General features: G+C 44.4%; 1 protein-coding gene across 2 annotated transcripts; it reads left to right on the top strand.

Moving 5' to 3' along the window:
- The first annotated feature begins 3,912 nt into the window (after window positions 1-3,912).
- Window positions 3,913-15,291, top strand: GNPDA1 (glucosamine-6-phosphate deaminase 1). Of its 2 annotated transcripts, none has more exons than XM_081297145.1 (7): window positions 3,913-4,032; window positions 4,810-4,939; window positions 7,289-7,390; window positions 9,342-9,524; window positions 10,489-10,673; window positions 12,517-12,691; window positions 13,769-15,291. In XM_081297145.1, the coding sequence occupies exons 1-7, from the start codon at window positions 3,979-3,981 to the stop codon at window positions 13,867-13,869; spliced, it is 930 nt and encodes a 309-aa protein (XP_081153271.1). In that variant the 5' UTR covers window positions 3,913-3,978; the 3' UTR covers window positions 13,870-15,291. The 2 variants fall into 2 exon arrangements, with proteins under 2 accessions (XP_081153271.1, XP_081153272.1); XM_081297146.1 differs by having other exon boundaries at window positions 4,010-4,028.
- The last annotated feature ends 374 nt before the right edge of the window (window positions 15,292-15,665 follow it).

Genomic DNA, 15,665 nt, shown 5'->3' on the forward strand with positions numbered 1-15,665 from the left:
CCCATGTGGCTCTCCGTAGCTCTGTCCTACTTTCCCATTTAATGTTTTAACCTCTCAATAAGGCAGTGTCATATTGTCTGTCCCTTGTGGTGGAGCCTAAGATAACTAAATTTGTTCTTGTTTCCCCCTTTAAAAGAAATTCTGAAATACCCAAGTGCTGGAAGCAACCTGAACATCCATCTACAGGTGAAAGGATGAACATGATAGGAAGAGGTAAAACTATAGTGATGATAAAAAGTTCAGTGGTTGCCAGGAATTCAAAGAGTTCATTAGGTGCAGAATGGATTTTTTTTAGGGCATTGAAATTATTCTATATGATACTGTAATTGTAGATACATGACACTATGCATTTATCAAAAATCTTCAGAGTTTTATGGCACAAAAAGCAAATCTTTTTTTCCCCACTTCCAAGACTGGAGATTGAACCCAGGGCCTCACTCATGCTAGGCAAGTGCTCTACCACTGAGCTTAAGTCTCCAGCCCAAAGAGTAAATCTTGATGTATACTAATTAAAAAAAATGTAGGAGATTGGGGGAACCTAGGATAGTGCTATAATTCAGACCCTTATACTTTATTTTGTGGTATAAAGTATAAAGGGCATTGTGGGAAGCCATTCTAACTCGTGATTGGGTGACTCCAGTTAAGGGCCTGAGGCGCTTTGGCTCTGTCGAAGCTTTCCCGACCCTTTCCTGATGAGAGAGCCCATCCGTGTGGGGGTGTGCCTGACCACTGACCCTGGGGACCCAATCACTGACCCTGACCTTGGAGTGCAGCCCCCCCTCAACCTTCATTGGATGGAATTCTCCCCTGAATCTCTTGTTCCCCAATAAAGGGCTACTCCCAGGCGTGTTCACTCTCTCTCTCTCCTGCTAGCCCTGAGTAATCCTCGCTGCCCTGCTGGGCGGCTAGAGGTGGGAACCAGAGAGGTGAGCCGTCTTGGACCTAGCAATATAAATAAGGTAACTGTCTGTGTGTTTTATTTCGATCTCTTCTAACTAACTTTATGCCTAGAACCTCATTAATGAAACCACTGCGCAGGCTGCGTGGTAGAGGGCATGCATGCTAGGTAAGTATACTCTACCATTCAGCTATATCCCTTGTTTGGGTCATCAGTGTTCCTGAGAATCCCATGATGTTGAAGGCTTACTCCTCAGCCTTGTGCTATTGGGAGGTGGAAACTTTTTTTTTTGAGACCGAGGATTGAACCCAGGATCATTTTACCACTGAGCTACATTCCCAGCCCTTTTATTTTATTTTGGTTCAAAAGATTGAACCCAGAAGCACTTTTTCACTGAGTTTTTAAATAAACATCCTCAGTCCTCTTTATTTTTTATTTTGAATTATGGTCTCACTAAGTTGCTGAGGGTCTTGCTAAATTACAGAGACTGTTCTGGAACCTACAATCCTCCTGCCTCAGACTCCCAAGTAACTGGGATTACAGGCCATCAGGCCTGGCTCAGGAAGTGAGAACTTTTTAAGAGACGGGGCTTTTCTTGGAAAGATCTGGAAGCAGCTGCAGACAGGCCTGTGTTACCTGGTGTGTTTGGAGATTGGGGCTAGTACTTCATTGTGAAACATCTGCAATCCTCATGCTGAGATGGGATTTTTTTTTTTTTTTTTTTGTACTGGGGATTGAACTCAGGGGTACTGAGCCACATCCCCAGCCCTATTTCGAATTTTATTTAGAGACAGGGTCTCAGTGAGTCCCCAAGTGTCTTGCAGTTGCTGAGCCTGGCTTTGAACTGGTGATTGTCCTGTCTCAGTCTCCCAAGCCGCTAGTATTATAGGCCTGCACCACAGCACCCGCCCTGAGATGAGATTTGGCTGACTTTTTAAATAAACAAATAAAAACTATACCAATAATGAGGCCAAAAAACAAGTTCCTCAATCTGTAAAGGTATCAGTTCCACCATCTCTGGTCTCATCAAGGTCTACAGGTTCTCAGCAGCTAAAAGCTACCCCTATCAGCTAGCCTAAAGCTGCAGCTGGGCCCAGGAGCAAGTGAACCCCTGGGGCTATCCACAGTAAGCAGAGTCAAGAGAAATGCAGAATGTGGCTCCTCCACTGAGGGAAGAAGATGCAGTCATCAGGGATGCAAAGCCAGGATTCCTTTGGCCTTTGACTACTGGAGGAGGCCTAAGCTGACTCAGGAGGTGTGGCTATAGCTCCTAAGAGCTGCTCATGGTCTAGAGAGTCCCAAACTGTGAGACCATATACCATAAGTCTCTATACTCCTCTGAGCCCCTTTTTCCACATCTATGAAATGATTGTGATCATATCTGCCTATTGAGAGGGATCATATGAAACCATGGGCACCAAAGTTCTTGGCAAAGTCCTATATAATGGCAGGTGTTACTAATGACCACTTATTCTTTCATCCTGATCTCTGTATGGAGGATTCCCAAATGCCCTCAGAAGTCTGGTACACTCAAATGTTAACTTGAAAGAATAAGATGACTCTCTTGTTGGCACATACGGTGTACACAATCTGCTGTCATAGCAGTTGGGAGGCAATGCAGGCTAGTGGTGAAAAGCAAGGCTTGAACTTCGGAAGATCTGCCTGATCTCAAATCTTAGCAAGTCATTTGTGCCCTGACCAAGTGAATGTCTCTAAGCCTCAGTTTCCTCATCTATAAGAGAGTAATAGCAAACCTACCTCACTGAAAGTCAATGAGAGTTAAGTGAAAGTATGCAGGTCAAATACCTTACCCTTGGTGTACACACACATATTACTGTGTGCACATAGTAAAATAAATGTAAACATATTTTTAGAAAAACAGTTTAGAACGTCCTCTACCTGTTAGCAACGGTTACTTTGGTGTGGGTAGTTAGAGCAAGGTCCTGCTTTTATCTTTCTTTCTTTTTGCATTTGTTTTTTATTGTTGTTCCTCGGATTTTCTTTTCTGTTAGGATTGAAACCAGGGGTGCTTTACCGCTGAGCTACATCCCCAGTCTCTTTTATTTTGAGGCAAGGTCTTGCTAAGTTGTTGAAACTGGCCTCGAACTTGCAATCCTTTTGCTTCAGGTGCTTGGATAACAAGTGCTGATAGACCCAACCTGATTTTCTCTTAAAATTGGGAGCCATCTCACCACAATGCCATGAAAAGATAATTTTGGCTTTATTATAAACTACTGCAAATTCTGAACCTGCTTGGAATGCCTGCCTGTGCCTTGAACTCACCCATGCCAGGTTCTCTGACCAGATAGCAGCCCTCTCTGAAACTTTAGTGAGGCCTCATAAATCTTGGCCTCCCCTGGCCAGATACCGACCCTCTCTGAGGCTCTGATGACCTTCATAAATTCTGATTTCAGGGCCAACAAAAATGTAAACTAGCCTTTTTTTTGTTATCTGTAACCCCACTTTTCTGTAAAGTTGGGCCGCAAGAAAACTGCCCTGTTATCTTATTCCTGATGTTTTTGTGGGGAGAGGCAGCCCTGCAGGTGCAAATAATAAGCTTGCTTTAATTTGATTTTAACTGGAGTCAGTGGTCTTTTCTTACCTCCTGGTCTAACAATGCCACCCTTCATGCCACCCTTCCTGCTCCTGCCCCTTTGTCTAGTATATATTGTTGCAAAGTTTGATCTTAAAGGGAACCAAAAAAACAACACAAAAAAAGCCCAGTTATATTTAAAACAAAAATGTAGCACCTAGCTCAACAGATCCCACCTACAGGAAAAGCGGGCAGCGTCAGGGCAACCCCGGGGCCTCCCATCCCGCGCACTAAGGGGGGGGGCACGGGGCCAGGAGACTCCTACTAGCCAGAGACCTGGCGCCCCCAAGTCTCTCCTCCTGTGCAAAATCAGGCCCTGACCCCGCAAGTGTGTTTCCCACAGCCCATTTCGGCTTTGCTCGCTCCAGGCCCACGTTAGCTGGCGGTAGCGGAGGTCCTGGGCTGGCCAAAGTCCAGCCTGGGGGCCCGCCCGCTGAGTCAGCCTGCGCGGCGGCGCACACACCGCGTGACCGCGGCCACGTGACCAATGCGAGGCCCGGCAGCCGGCGCAGTCGCCTCGGCAGCCTTGGGAGGCGTGTGCGTAAGTGGGGAGCGGGAAGGGCGGGACCCTCCTGGTGGGCAGGGGGCCCGGCGTTGTCCCAGTTCCCCCGCCGCGAACCGCTTCCACCCCTTCCAGGAGGGCTGGAAGGAGAGACGAAGTCGTAACCTGGGTGGGAGGGACACTGAACCCCACCACCTCCGCGCGGGCGACCCCCTCTCCGGCCTCTCCACTCCCTACCATTGATTGTCGTGCTGGGGGTGCCTTCCTTCCGGAGTGATACCTTTACCTGATTGTGCTTTGGGGGAAACTGAGGACCCAACAGTGTTCCCCAAGCAAGGCGGTCGATGAGAGTACCCCTTTTCGAGTGCTGAATAAGAACACACCTCCCCAGGCAAAGCATCACCCCCACCTGTTCCATTGGCCCAAGATGATCCTAGGGCCCCTCCAGTTCTTGAGCAAGACTATGGGGTGGAGTATCCAGCCTGTAGGGCTGTGGGAGGGGAACTGAGTCAAGCTAGAAGAGAATAATCGCCAACATACTGTGGGGTTTACCAGCATTTTCTCATTTGTTATTCCCTGTCTGAAGTCGGCGAGTAGGTACTGCTGTGCCCATTTTTACATAAGAAATGTCTTCATAGAACGCGGGTGCTTTATTATGAGTTCCTACCGTTGGTAAATGGAACTGAGAAGAGAACCCTGGTCTACCCTCATAATAGCGCCTCCTGGTGGGTGGAAGAGGTGCCCAGCCCAGCCTATTCCTCTGAACTCAAAGTGAGGGCCATTGGTTCCTTTTCTCATCTCATCTACCCACTGCAGAACAAGATGAAGCTCATCATCCTGGAGCACTATTCACAGGCCAGTGAGTGGGCGGCCAAATACATCAGGAACCGCATCATCCAGTTTAACCCAGGACCAGACAAGTACTTCACCATGGGACTCCCCACGGGTGTGTTGTGGAATGAAGACGGTGGGATCAGAGGGTTTTAAGGGGCCAGGTTCTGGGCTCGTTCAGCCCAGGGACTTACAGGAGGACTTAAGGTATTGGTGCTATGAGAGAACACCAGAGCCCACTCTACATACAGAACAGAGGACCTGGCTTTCTTTATGGGTTGGTTTAGTTGTTGCCTATAGTTCCTATAGAATCTTGGAACAGTTAGACAGGAAGAACTTGATTTTAGGCTACATCCTAAGTCAGCTCTATTAAGGCATTCAGGGTGCCTTAGCAGAATTAAGTCCTGATTCCTTAAAGCGTGCATTTTATGAAAAGAATTAGTTTCTCTTATGTGTGTTTGGGGGATGCTAGCTAAGTACCATTCCTGAGAGAATTGAGAAGATAGTTATTCAGATATTCTCTGTAAGGTTTAATTATGCACAAGATCTAAGTGGAAAAAGTCCCAGTTTCTTTTTAAAAAAGTCAGAATGTTGCCTTTATAGGAAGATAATTTGACTCCAGCTTCTCAAGCTGAATGTCCTAATTACTTCTTTCACAGGTGGGTGGATTTGCCCCATGGGTCTTACTTGATTCATCCACTGGAGTAGGGACTGTGAAACTTTTTCTGTAAATGACTAAACAGTAAATTACTTTAGACTTCCCTGTTGCAACTACACAACTCTGTCACTGGAATATGAAAGCTACCAATAATAGGTTGGTGACTTTTATTGGCTGTGTGCCAGTAAAACTTTACTTATAGACACTGAAATTTTCATATGTTGCAAAACATTCTTTTGATTTTTTTTTTTTTTTTGGTACTAGGACTTGAACCCAGGGGTGCTTAACCACTGAGCCACCTTCCCAGCCCTTTATTATAATTAACTTAGAGACAGGGTCTTGTTGAGTTGCTGAGGCTGGCTTTGAACTTGCGATCTCCTGCCCCAGCCTCCTGAGCTGGGATTATAGGCATGCACCATTCTTTTGATTTTTAAAAATGTAAAAACCATTCCTTCTTAAATTTTTTTTCCTTTTTTTTTTTTTAAGAGAGAGGGGGGAGAGAGAGAGAGTGAGAGTGAGTTTTTAATATTTATTTTTTAGTTCTCGGCGGACACAACATCTTTGTTGGTATGTGGTGCTGAGAATTGAACCCGGGTCGCATGCACGCCAGGCGAGCGCGCTACCGCTTGAACCACATCCCCAGCCCCTTTTTTTCCTTTTTGTATTGGGGATTGAACCCAGTGGCATGTTAACACTGAGTTCCATCCCCTATCCTTATTTATTCATTTATTTATTTAAGACAGGATTTCACTAAATTGCTTAGGTCCTTGCTAAGTTGCTGAAGCTGGCCTTGAACTTGTGATCCTCCTGCCTCAGCCTCCTGAATTGCTGGGTTTACAGGTGTGTGTCACTGCACCTGACTAAGAACCATAGTTAACTCATGAACTCATACAAATAGTTAGCAGGCCCAATTTGGCCTGTGGACCAAAGTTTGCTGAACTCTGCATTGGAGCCCTGTGAGAGTGGTATCTGCCTGCACCTTGTGAAACCACCTGTGTCTCAAACCTGTTGGAGTTGTGTTAACATCCTGTCTCCTATCTAGAGTGAGCCAGCCTCCACCTGATCAGTCTGGCTTCTAAGTCAGGCAACTCATTGCTAATTCCCGTTATCACACAATCAGATCCAAGCTCTTGCAGAGTGGCATTGAAGGCTCTTCAGAACCAGACTCCTTGCTGCCTGTCACATTTTAAACAGCACAGCATTTCCAAGTGGGTTCCTTGTCATAGGGACCAGTCGATTATTTTTGGTGGGACTGGGGGAGTTTCCATTGTCATTCATTCAGCAGATGTTTATTAAGTGTCTCTGTTAGCCAAGCAGTTCTTAGCTCTGGGGATGCAGCAACAAACAAAAGGGTTTGTTATTAATTCCTGTCTTCCAAAGCTTAAATTATAGTGGGAGAGATAGACAAGTTAATTAGCAAAGTGTGGAGTATGTTAGACAGCAATAAGAAGGAGGGAGAAAAATGAAGCAGGAAAGAAGGATAGGGAGTATTTAGATGGAGGTTTGCCATGTTGGATATATTGGCAGGGAAATCCATTCTGAGAAAGTAACAGAGGAGAGGCCTGAAGAGGTGAGTTAGCCGTACAGATACCTGAAGAGTATTCCCATTAGAATAGCATGTGCACAGGCCCTGAGGTGAAGTGACTCTTGCAAGATAAGGTATGCAGAGGGGTAGCCAAGGGCCCAATAATGTGGAGCCTTTGTAAGGATGGCTTACCACTGATAGTGAAATGAGAAGCTGTTGATGGATTTTGAAAATATGAATGACTATCTGATTTGGATAGGTTTTTAATTTTCTTCTTGCAGGGAGCACCCCACTTGGCTGCTATAAGAAACTGATTGAGTACTACAAGAATGGAGACCTGTCCTTTAAATATGTGAAGACCTTCAACATGGATGAGTATGTGGGTAAGTCTTTCTCTTTCAGGGTTCTAACCTGATTCCAGGAGTCATGCTCTTCTTTCAGAGGCTCACCTCTGGAGAGAAATGGGAGCATCTCCAGGAACCAGTGACATTTGGTGATAGGCTCAGTTATTGATAACCTCTCTCTTTCAGCCTTGGTTTAGTTGAGTTATAAAATGAAGTTAATAAAGTTGACTTCATGGGTTGTAAGCATTATGATACTCACAGATATGGAGGCTTCTAGCACATAGTAAACATTTAATGAATACTTAATATTAGAGTACTTCCTTCCCCTTTGTCTGCTTCCCAGCTCAGTGCTATTTCTTTCTGGAACAAATGCATGTAAGTAGAATCTTGGCTGGGGTGGTTCGAAGGTTCTTTGTCTATATTTTCTCTCTAGTGTGCATCCTCTACTTCCCTTTTTTCTTTCTTTCTTTCTTTTTCTTTTTTTTTTTTTTTTTTTTTTTTTTTTTGTGTGTGTGTGTGTGTGAGACTGCGGATTGAACCTCAGGGTTACTTTACCACTGAGCTGTGACCCAGCCCTTTTAATTTTGGGGATGGGGGTCTCATTAAATTCCAAGCCTGGCCTTGAATTTGCAGTCCTCCTGCCTTAGCCTCCCAAGTCCCTGGGATTTCGGGTGTGCATCACCATGCCTGGCTCCTTTAGCTCTCCTTTCTGCCGGGTACACTTGGAGGGGAGCTGAGGCTTGGTCTTCTATTACCTTTCTGCTCCCCACTTCCCCATATTATAGTAGTTTCACTTTAAATGTTCTTTTAAAAAGGATTGTAGTAAAATATATACAACATAAAATTTGCCATCTCAAATGCCAGGTTGATGTTTGAGTCTGTAGTCCCAGCTATTTAGGGGCTAAGGCAGGAGGATCACTTGAGCCAGCCTGGGCAACATAGCAAGACCCCATCACACACACAAAAAAATCTATCTATCTATCTATCTATCTATCTATATATATACACATACATACACACACACACACCATCTTAAGCACTTTTATGTGTACACTATGGTAGTGGTAAGTACATTCACATAGTTGTGCAACCAATCTCAGAATTCTTTTCATCTCATAAAACTGAGACTCTGTTTCCATTAAACAACTCCCTGTTTCCTGTTTTCCCCAGGCTCTGGGAACCACCATTTTATTTTCTGCTTTCATGAATTTGATTTCCCTAGATACCTCATATAAGTAGATTCATAAAGTATTTGACATCTTATGTCTGGCTTCTTTCACCTAGGAGAATGTCTTCAAGATTCATCCCATGTTGTAGCACTGTGTTGGATTTTCTCATGTTTAAGGCTGATTTTAATTTTTTTTTGTACTGGGGTACTCTACCACTGGGCTACATCCCCAGCCCTTTTTATTTTGAGATAGAGTTTTGATAAGTTGCTGAGTCTGGCCTGGAATTTACAATCCTCCTGTCTCAGTCTATTGAATTACGGGGATTATAGACACAGGCTACCACAGCTGGCTTGAATTTAAATATTCTTAATGCTCAACATTAACCATTTATTTTAAACATTAGTTTTCTTTCTGGATAAAAAAAAAAATACATTTTGAGAAGCCCTGAGATAATTTTCTCCGCCACTTGGTATTTAAGTTGGGGTTTAAATTGAGCAGGGTATAAATGGTGGGGTATGTTTGCTTCCTTTCCCAGATGAGCCCAGTCCTACCCCAGGTGACCAGGCTACCTCCAGAAGCCCAGAAAGTTCCCACCCTCCAGCCTATGGTCATTCCCTTGTGAATGAGGGGATTTCCCAGGTCCGGCTCCATAGTCAGTGGATACCTAACGGACACCAGCTCAGCCTATCCCAGGAGGATGGGAGGCAGGGGGCTGGTGTCCAGGGCTTTCTGATGGACAGTCCCCTAAGTGTTCTGGCATCTTCCTTGGGAGGAGAGCTCTAGCGCAGCCTGGGTATGACTAAATGTCTCTGACCCCACAGGCCTTCCTCGGGACCACCCAGAGAGTTACCACTCCTTTATGTGGAACAACTTCTTCAAGCACATTGATATCCATCCAGAGAACACCCACATTCTGGATGGGAATGCAGCTGACCTGCAGGCTGAGTGTGATGCCTTTGAGCAGAAGATCAAGGCTGCAGGCGGGATCGAGCTGTTTGTCGGAGGTGAGCTTAGCACTCCTCAGCACATATCCAGGCCCAGGCCGGCTGGATTGTATGGCAAGGACATGATGCCAAGCCTGTCCCCATGAAGCCCTCTTTGTGCTCATGACACTGGGGTCATCTATCACCATGTGGATGCAGGGAAGGCATAGAGAAAATGAGAGTCTTGGGTCCTGGCCCTGGCTCTGTTGCTCAGGATGGAACCATGATCATGGACACCTTCTGTTTCTATACTTTGATGCTTTATGTAAACTGAGAGGTTTGAGATTTGGACACAGATCTTTTATCCCCAATCTTTAGGCTTTATGGATCAGTCATGTAATTTACCTAAACATTAAAATCATGGACTCATGTAGTTTCAGAAGATTCCATATGGCCCTTGCATGCTCTCCTTAGGACCTGAACCCCAGAGAAGTTGTGTGACTTATCAAGGTCAATCAGTGAGTAGCAGTGAGAAGGTGGGACCCTAGGGAATCTACCTCTGAGGCTTAGGCTCTTATTCCTACTTAGGTTCTTATTCCTATTCTACATGTTACTACCTTGGGCATCACCCACAGGGGTATAAAATTGGACTAACTTTTTCTGGGTCTAACTTCTATAAGAGTAGGGAGGAAAAACCTTGCATATTCTGAGGTTTTGGAACTCGGCACCCACTGCCTAGGTGCTGGGTGTGTTTTCCCTGTAGACAGGAGAGAGAGAAGTCATACTTCCCAATAATCTGGGTGGTCAGGAACTATTTGGAGTGCCCCTTATTGAGCTTCCTGAAGGTGGAAGCAAATTAACAGTGTTTGTGCCTCAGATAGAAATGGTGAGGAGGGGGCAGAGTTGTACCTCAAGAGTACAAATGAGGAGATAGTTTTCAAGGATTTTTTTTTCCAGACCCTAATTAGAGAAGGAGAGATTGTCCAGTTTTGAAATTGTGGATTCCTAGGACTCACAGAACTGTTGTGGCTGTCTCTTTCTCTAGGCATCGGCCCCGATGGACATATTGCCTTCAATGAGCCAGGTTCCAGCCTGGTGTCCAGGACTCGTGTGAAGACATTGGCCATGGACACCATTCTGGCCAATGCTAGGTTCTTTGATGGTGATCTTGCCAAGGTGCCCACCATGGCCCTGACAGTGGGTGTAGGCACTGTTATGGATGCTAGAGAGGTAAGGGTGCAGGGGTCCACCAGCCTTTGTCAGAGTTGGGGCCAGTGGGCTTGTCTTTTTGTTGTTAATTGTAGCTATACAGCTGAACATATTCTTATTAAAGATGAAGATGTAATAAATAAGGCTAAAATCCCAGCTGGTCCTGTTTCTCTCCCTTCTTTGGAGGTAATCGTTGTTCCCAGTGTGGGTAAATCCAGTAAGCAGTTTTTGTGTGTCTTTGGCTAATTGACCAGGGGCTGCTACCTGACCTTGGCCTCTGCTGATGTTCCACTTCCATGCTTCTCAAGGGCAGAGAGAACCCCAGCACAACTAATGTGGGAATGTGAATTTGTACTTGCCTAGGCACTGAGAAGGGACCCTCTTGGTATCCCTGAAGTTGGTCACTATTTAAAAGAATGCTTCTCCTGCAATCCAAGGATGTGATGATTATGGCCCTGTGCTCAGGAATAATAAATGTAGTGAAGTGTGATTAAAATATGTCTTTAAGGCTTTGGGGATATAGCCAGTGGCAGAGCAATTGCCTAGCATGCACAAAGCCTTGGGTTCAATCCTCAGTACCACCAAAAAAAAAAAAAAAAAAAAAAAAAGTGTCTTGAACTGAATTTAGGGAGTTTTTCTCCTAGAAAATTGGTTATCATTTGGTGTGTGTGTGTGTGTCTATCTGTGTGGTTCCAGTGTCCTTACTGCTTTCATTAGAATTTTAGAAATATTTTCTATTCCTTTGTAAGATACATTCAGTGAGTGACTGGAGACATTTTAGCTTCAAATTTCTTTTCCCAGGTCTATAAGCAAACATCTAAGTCAGTGGAAAAGTTCCCTAATTATATAGTGAATTTCTGTGAAATGAATGATGTCTCCTAGATTTCCACTGGGTAACCCTGAATCAGTAGCTAGGGGGTCGCTCTGCTTGCTGCTTATAAACGTGACAGTTTGGGGGCCATCCTTATCTAGTGAAGGTATATGGTCTGGGGAATATCTGGGCTGGAAATCGGGAAAATCTCTTCTAAAATGAGCTTAGAGTTGCTGAGGGGTTTTGAACTTCAGTCGGGTTCTCTCTGTGCCTCTTTTAAGAGAGGGAGAGTTGTGGCAGGGGCTGTAAGCTGTAGGTCAGTGGTGGAGTACTTGCTTCACACTGAGGCACTGGGTTTGATCCTCAGCACCACATAAAAAATAAACATATTGTGTCCATCTACAACTAAAAAATATTAAAAAGAGGGAGAGGGAGAGAGAGAGAGGGAGAAGTAAAGAGAGGAACGAACAGTAAATTCTATTCACAACTCCATGGCACAAGTGTATTAAAATGGAAAGATATCTGTAGAGCTGAATTCTTTAGGATCACTTTTTGGCACTTATGCTCTTGATAATTGAACTGTTAGGTGGAGTCTCTACTGTATCACTTCAAGTCAGGTTAAATGCTATGAACTGAAAGAGATCAAATTAAGGGAATCCCTTTCTGGGATTCAACCTTAAGGGACCCACAGGTAACTCCTGGCATTGTTTCCAAAACCACAGGGTAGCTGGTGCAGGCAGGGGCCTCTTTCACACACTGCGAAAGCTGATCTAGCTATTGGGATGACCCGTGTGGGCCTGTGCACAGCACAGGGCACCTTCACAGTTATCATTAAAGTTGTCTGGAGGCACTGTCATGTGGTGGTGGTCAAGAGCATAGACTCAAGTCACAAATGACCCTGGGCAAGTTACCTAACTTCCTGGAGCCTTATTTCCTTTTCCTAAAAGGTAGGAGTTTGTGAGATAAGACATAGAGGGCTAGCAATAAAAAAATAATCCTTTTAGCATTTGTTGTCTGGGCTGCTCCATCATGGGCTTACTTTCTCATCCCCAGGTTATGATCCTCATCACAGGTGCTCACAAGGCTTTTGCTTTGTACAAGGCCATTGAGGAGGGGGTGAACCATATGTGGACCGTGTCTGCCTTCCAGCAGCATCCCTGCACCGTGTTTGTGTGTGATGAAGATGCCACCTTGGAGCTGAAAGTGAAGACTGTCAAGTATTTCAAAGGTGAGGGAGGGTGGATATGGGAGTAGGTAGTCAAGCCCAAGCATGCTAGGAATGAGGAATGGATTTTGTTTTCATTCTGGCCATTTTATTTTTTTATTTTTGTGTTCTGGGGATTGAACCAGGCACACTCTATAACCGAGCTGTACATCCCCAGCCCTTTTTATTTTTTGAATCAAGGTCTCACCAAGTTGCTAAGGCTGGCCTTAAACTTGTGATCCTCCTGCCTCAGCTTCCTGAGTTGCTGAGATTACAGGTGTGTGCCACCACACCTAGCTCATTCAATCCCCGGACCCCTTCTCCTGTGCTGGGGATGGAACTCAGTTTCTCCACATGCTAGACAAGTGTTTCACCACTGAATTACATTCCCAGCCCTCACTTTGGCCATTTTAATGGACACCTAGAATCTCAAAAATCAGACCCTACTGCCTCACAATACAGTCATTTCTCTACCATCCATGACTGCAAGGGTCCACTTCTGGAGATGTTTGCTCTGAGGAGGCAAAAAAAAAAAAAAAAAAAAAAAAACCAAAGTTTTAGTTAAAGAGCTGTGTGTGATCTCCTTGTGGTGACATTGAGTCTTAGGTGTTTTCAGTCTAGATCTCATACACATCTTTCCCCTTAAGTCAAGGTCCTGACATGCCTTGAAGTGAAGATCTACAGGATCTTATTTTTACTTTAAAAGGATACTTACTAGAGGGTTGGGTATAGCTCAGTGGGAGTTTGCCAAGCACACGTAAAGCCCGAGCTTCGATCCCTGGTACACCTCCTGCTTTAGGCAAATTACATGAACACTCTCATCTAATAAATAGGAAGGTAAATTAGAAATTTTTCTTTGTTGAAAAGATTAACCTTTAAATAGTCAGCTGTCCTTGTGGTTGTGTTGACAGAACTTCCATGAACTCTAGAATTCACTGGGAGTAACAAACTTTTCCTGCTCTTAATGTTTTTATGATTTGGAGATCAGAAAGATAAGAGTGTCAGTTCTAGGACAAAATTGGAGAGCTTCTAGAAGTTCTTGTTGATAATCATGGAATTCTTGCCTCTATCTGCATTAACTACTTTTTTTTTTTTTAATAGGTTTAATGCTTGTTCATAACAAGTTGGTGGACCCCCTGTACAGTATCAAAGAGAAAGAAATTGAGAAAAGCCAGTCTTCTAAGAAACCATACAGTGATTAGCCTATGCTGGGACCTACTATCAAGTACGTCATAGGAAATTTTCTTTAGGAGAACAGAATTGTTTTTCTTTAGTCCAGTATGGTTACTGCAGTAAGTAGGTGAACTTACTCTTCTTGGTTCCGAGGCTAGAAGCCTTGTCATGGAGTTCAGCTGTGGAATGACATGTAACTTAATCAGAAACAGTCTCTGAACAGTGTTCTCCATCATGTTGCTGTCCACCACACCCATGTTAGGGCTTCTTGGCTTTTTGTTCTGCCTTAGCCACAGTTCACGTGTACAACACACTCCTGTCAGGAATTTCTATCCTTATGTGCACCTATTAGAGGGTGGGAATTAGGGGCATGTGTATTTTGGACTCAATCTCTTTGGAGTCTTGAGACCTCCTCTTGAGCAAGCCTGCCCCTTATGTGGGAACTGCTGCTTCAGGTTAAGGTGTGCACTTGATATCTAAATGACATAAAAGGTAGCAGCTTCTCTGGTCAGTAACAAGTACCACAGAAAGAAAACTGTTCCTTACTCTTTCTCCTAGTTGTTTTTCTACTCTCAAGGTGGCTTTTCCATGAACTGGGAGGACTCCTTTGAGGAGGATTTAGGTGGCTGGGGCTAAAGAGGTAGCTTTTGCTATTAACTCCAAAGCTCCAGGGGTCCATCCATGACAAACCTCTCCCTTTGGGGACCCAAAAGGAGAGAGGTAGAAACCTTTTCCCTCTAGAGCCCTGTGTTTTTGTCAGAGGTCTCTTACATACTCATCAGTAAGGAGGAGACGCACCAGGGCAACAGACACTTCTACAGCTTCAGTGTTGTGATCAGACAAGGTGCTGGGGCAGAAAGCAGCTCAGTTCTGAGTTTAGTCACTACACACAAATGCCGCACTCTCCTGCCTCCCTCAGAGTTGAGTGCCAAGGCCACACACCAGATACTATTAGTATTGTTGCCTCATTTAACATACCCTGCTCCTCTAACCCTCTCAGGTTTGTGTGGTAGGATCTGATGTCAAAACATCAAGAATTACAAGCCTGGGCTGTGGATGTGGCATTTGCCTAGTGTGCATGAAGCCCTGGGTTCTGTTTACAGCACCACAAAAAATTTCAAAAAACAAAAACCCTTTGCCCATTTGTCCTTCAGCCCTCCCTGCCAAATATTTTGTTGCTGTCTTCCTCTTCTGCCCTTAAGCCTTTGTGGAGTGGTTGCTGCCTCAGCCTCCCTGTTCTTGTGCCTGTTTGAAGCTACTGCTGCCTATTTCTGGGAAAATTCTGGCTCAGGCCTCTCTTTAAGAGCTGCCTTTGGCATCAGCATCTCGTCCTTTAGCTTTTATACGTGATTGTGCTGTCATTCTATGTTAAGCTAATCAATCAGTGGACTTGTTTACAATGTGATTTTTTCTATTAAATCCAATATTTTCAATAAAGTGTGTCATTTGTGGGTTTCTACCTCCGAAGTTCAGAAGGTTGTCTTCTGAAGTTTTGTTTCCAAAATTGATAAATTTTGTAAGTAGCTGGTGAACCAAGCTTCACACTGAGTCCTCACAAGAGCTTGCAGGAAGATCACCAGCATAGCAACAGTCTGTTGGTCTTTAATCATCAGGGTGAAAAAAGATTTTTATAAAAATGAAGCACCTATGTGAAAAAAGGTGGGAATAAACAGATGAGCAATACATTTTCATATTGTGGCTGTACTTGAGATTTAAGCAGGGATAATGGCTATTAAAAATATGATAGGAGCCGGGATGTAGCATTGGTAGCGTGCTTACCTAGCACGTGTGAGGCCCTGGTTTCAATCCCCTGCACTGCAAAAAT

This window comes from Spermophilus citellus (genome assembly GCF_964194105.1).
Source record: "Spermophilus citellus genome assembly, chromosome: 1".
NCBI classification, from domain to species: Eukaryota; Metazoa; Chordata; class Mammalia; order Rodentia; family Sciuridae; genus Spermophilus; species Spermophilus citellus.

What these genes read in the sequence shown, in the direction of transcription:
- GNPDA1 (XM_081297145.1), top strand. Translation starts at nt 3,979, where the DNA reads ATGCGAGGCCCGGCAGCCGGCGCAGTCGCCTCGGCAGCCTTGGGAGGC. An exon ending in GATCGAGCTGTTTGTCGGAG is followed by an intron (nt 9,525 to 10,488) that starts GTGAGCTTAGCA and finishes CTCTTTCTCTAG; the next exon opens with GCATCGGCCCCGATGGACAT. An exon ending in CTGTTATGGATGCTAGAGAG is followed by an intron (nt 10,674 to 12,516) that starts GTAAGGGTGCAG and finishes TCTCATCCCCAG; the next exon opens with GTTATGATCCTCATCACAGG.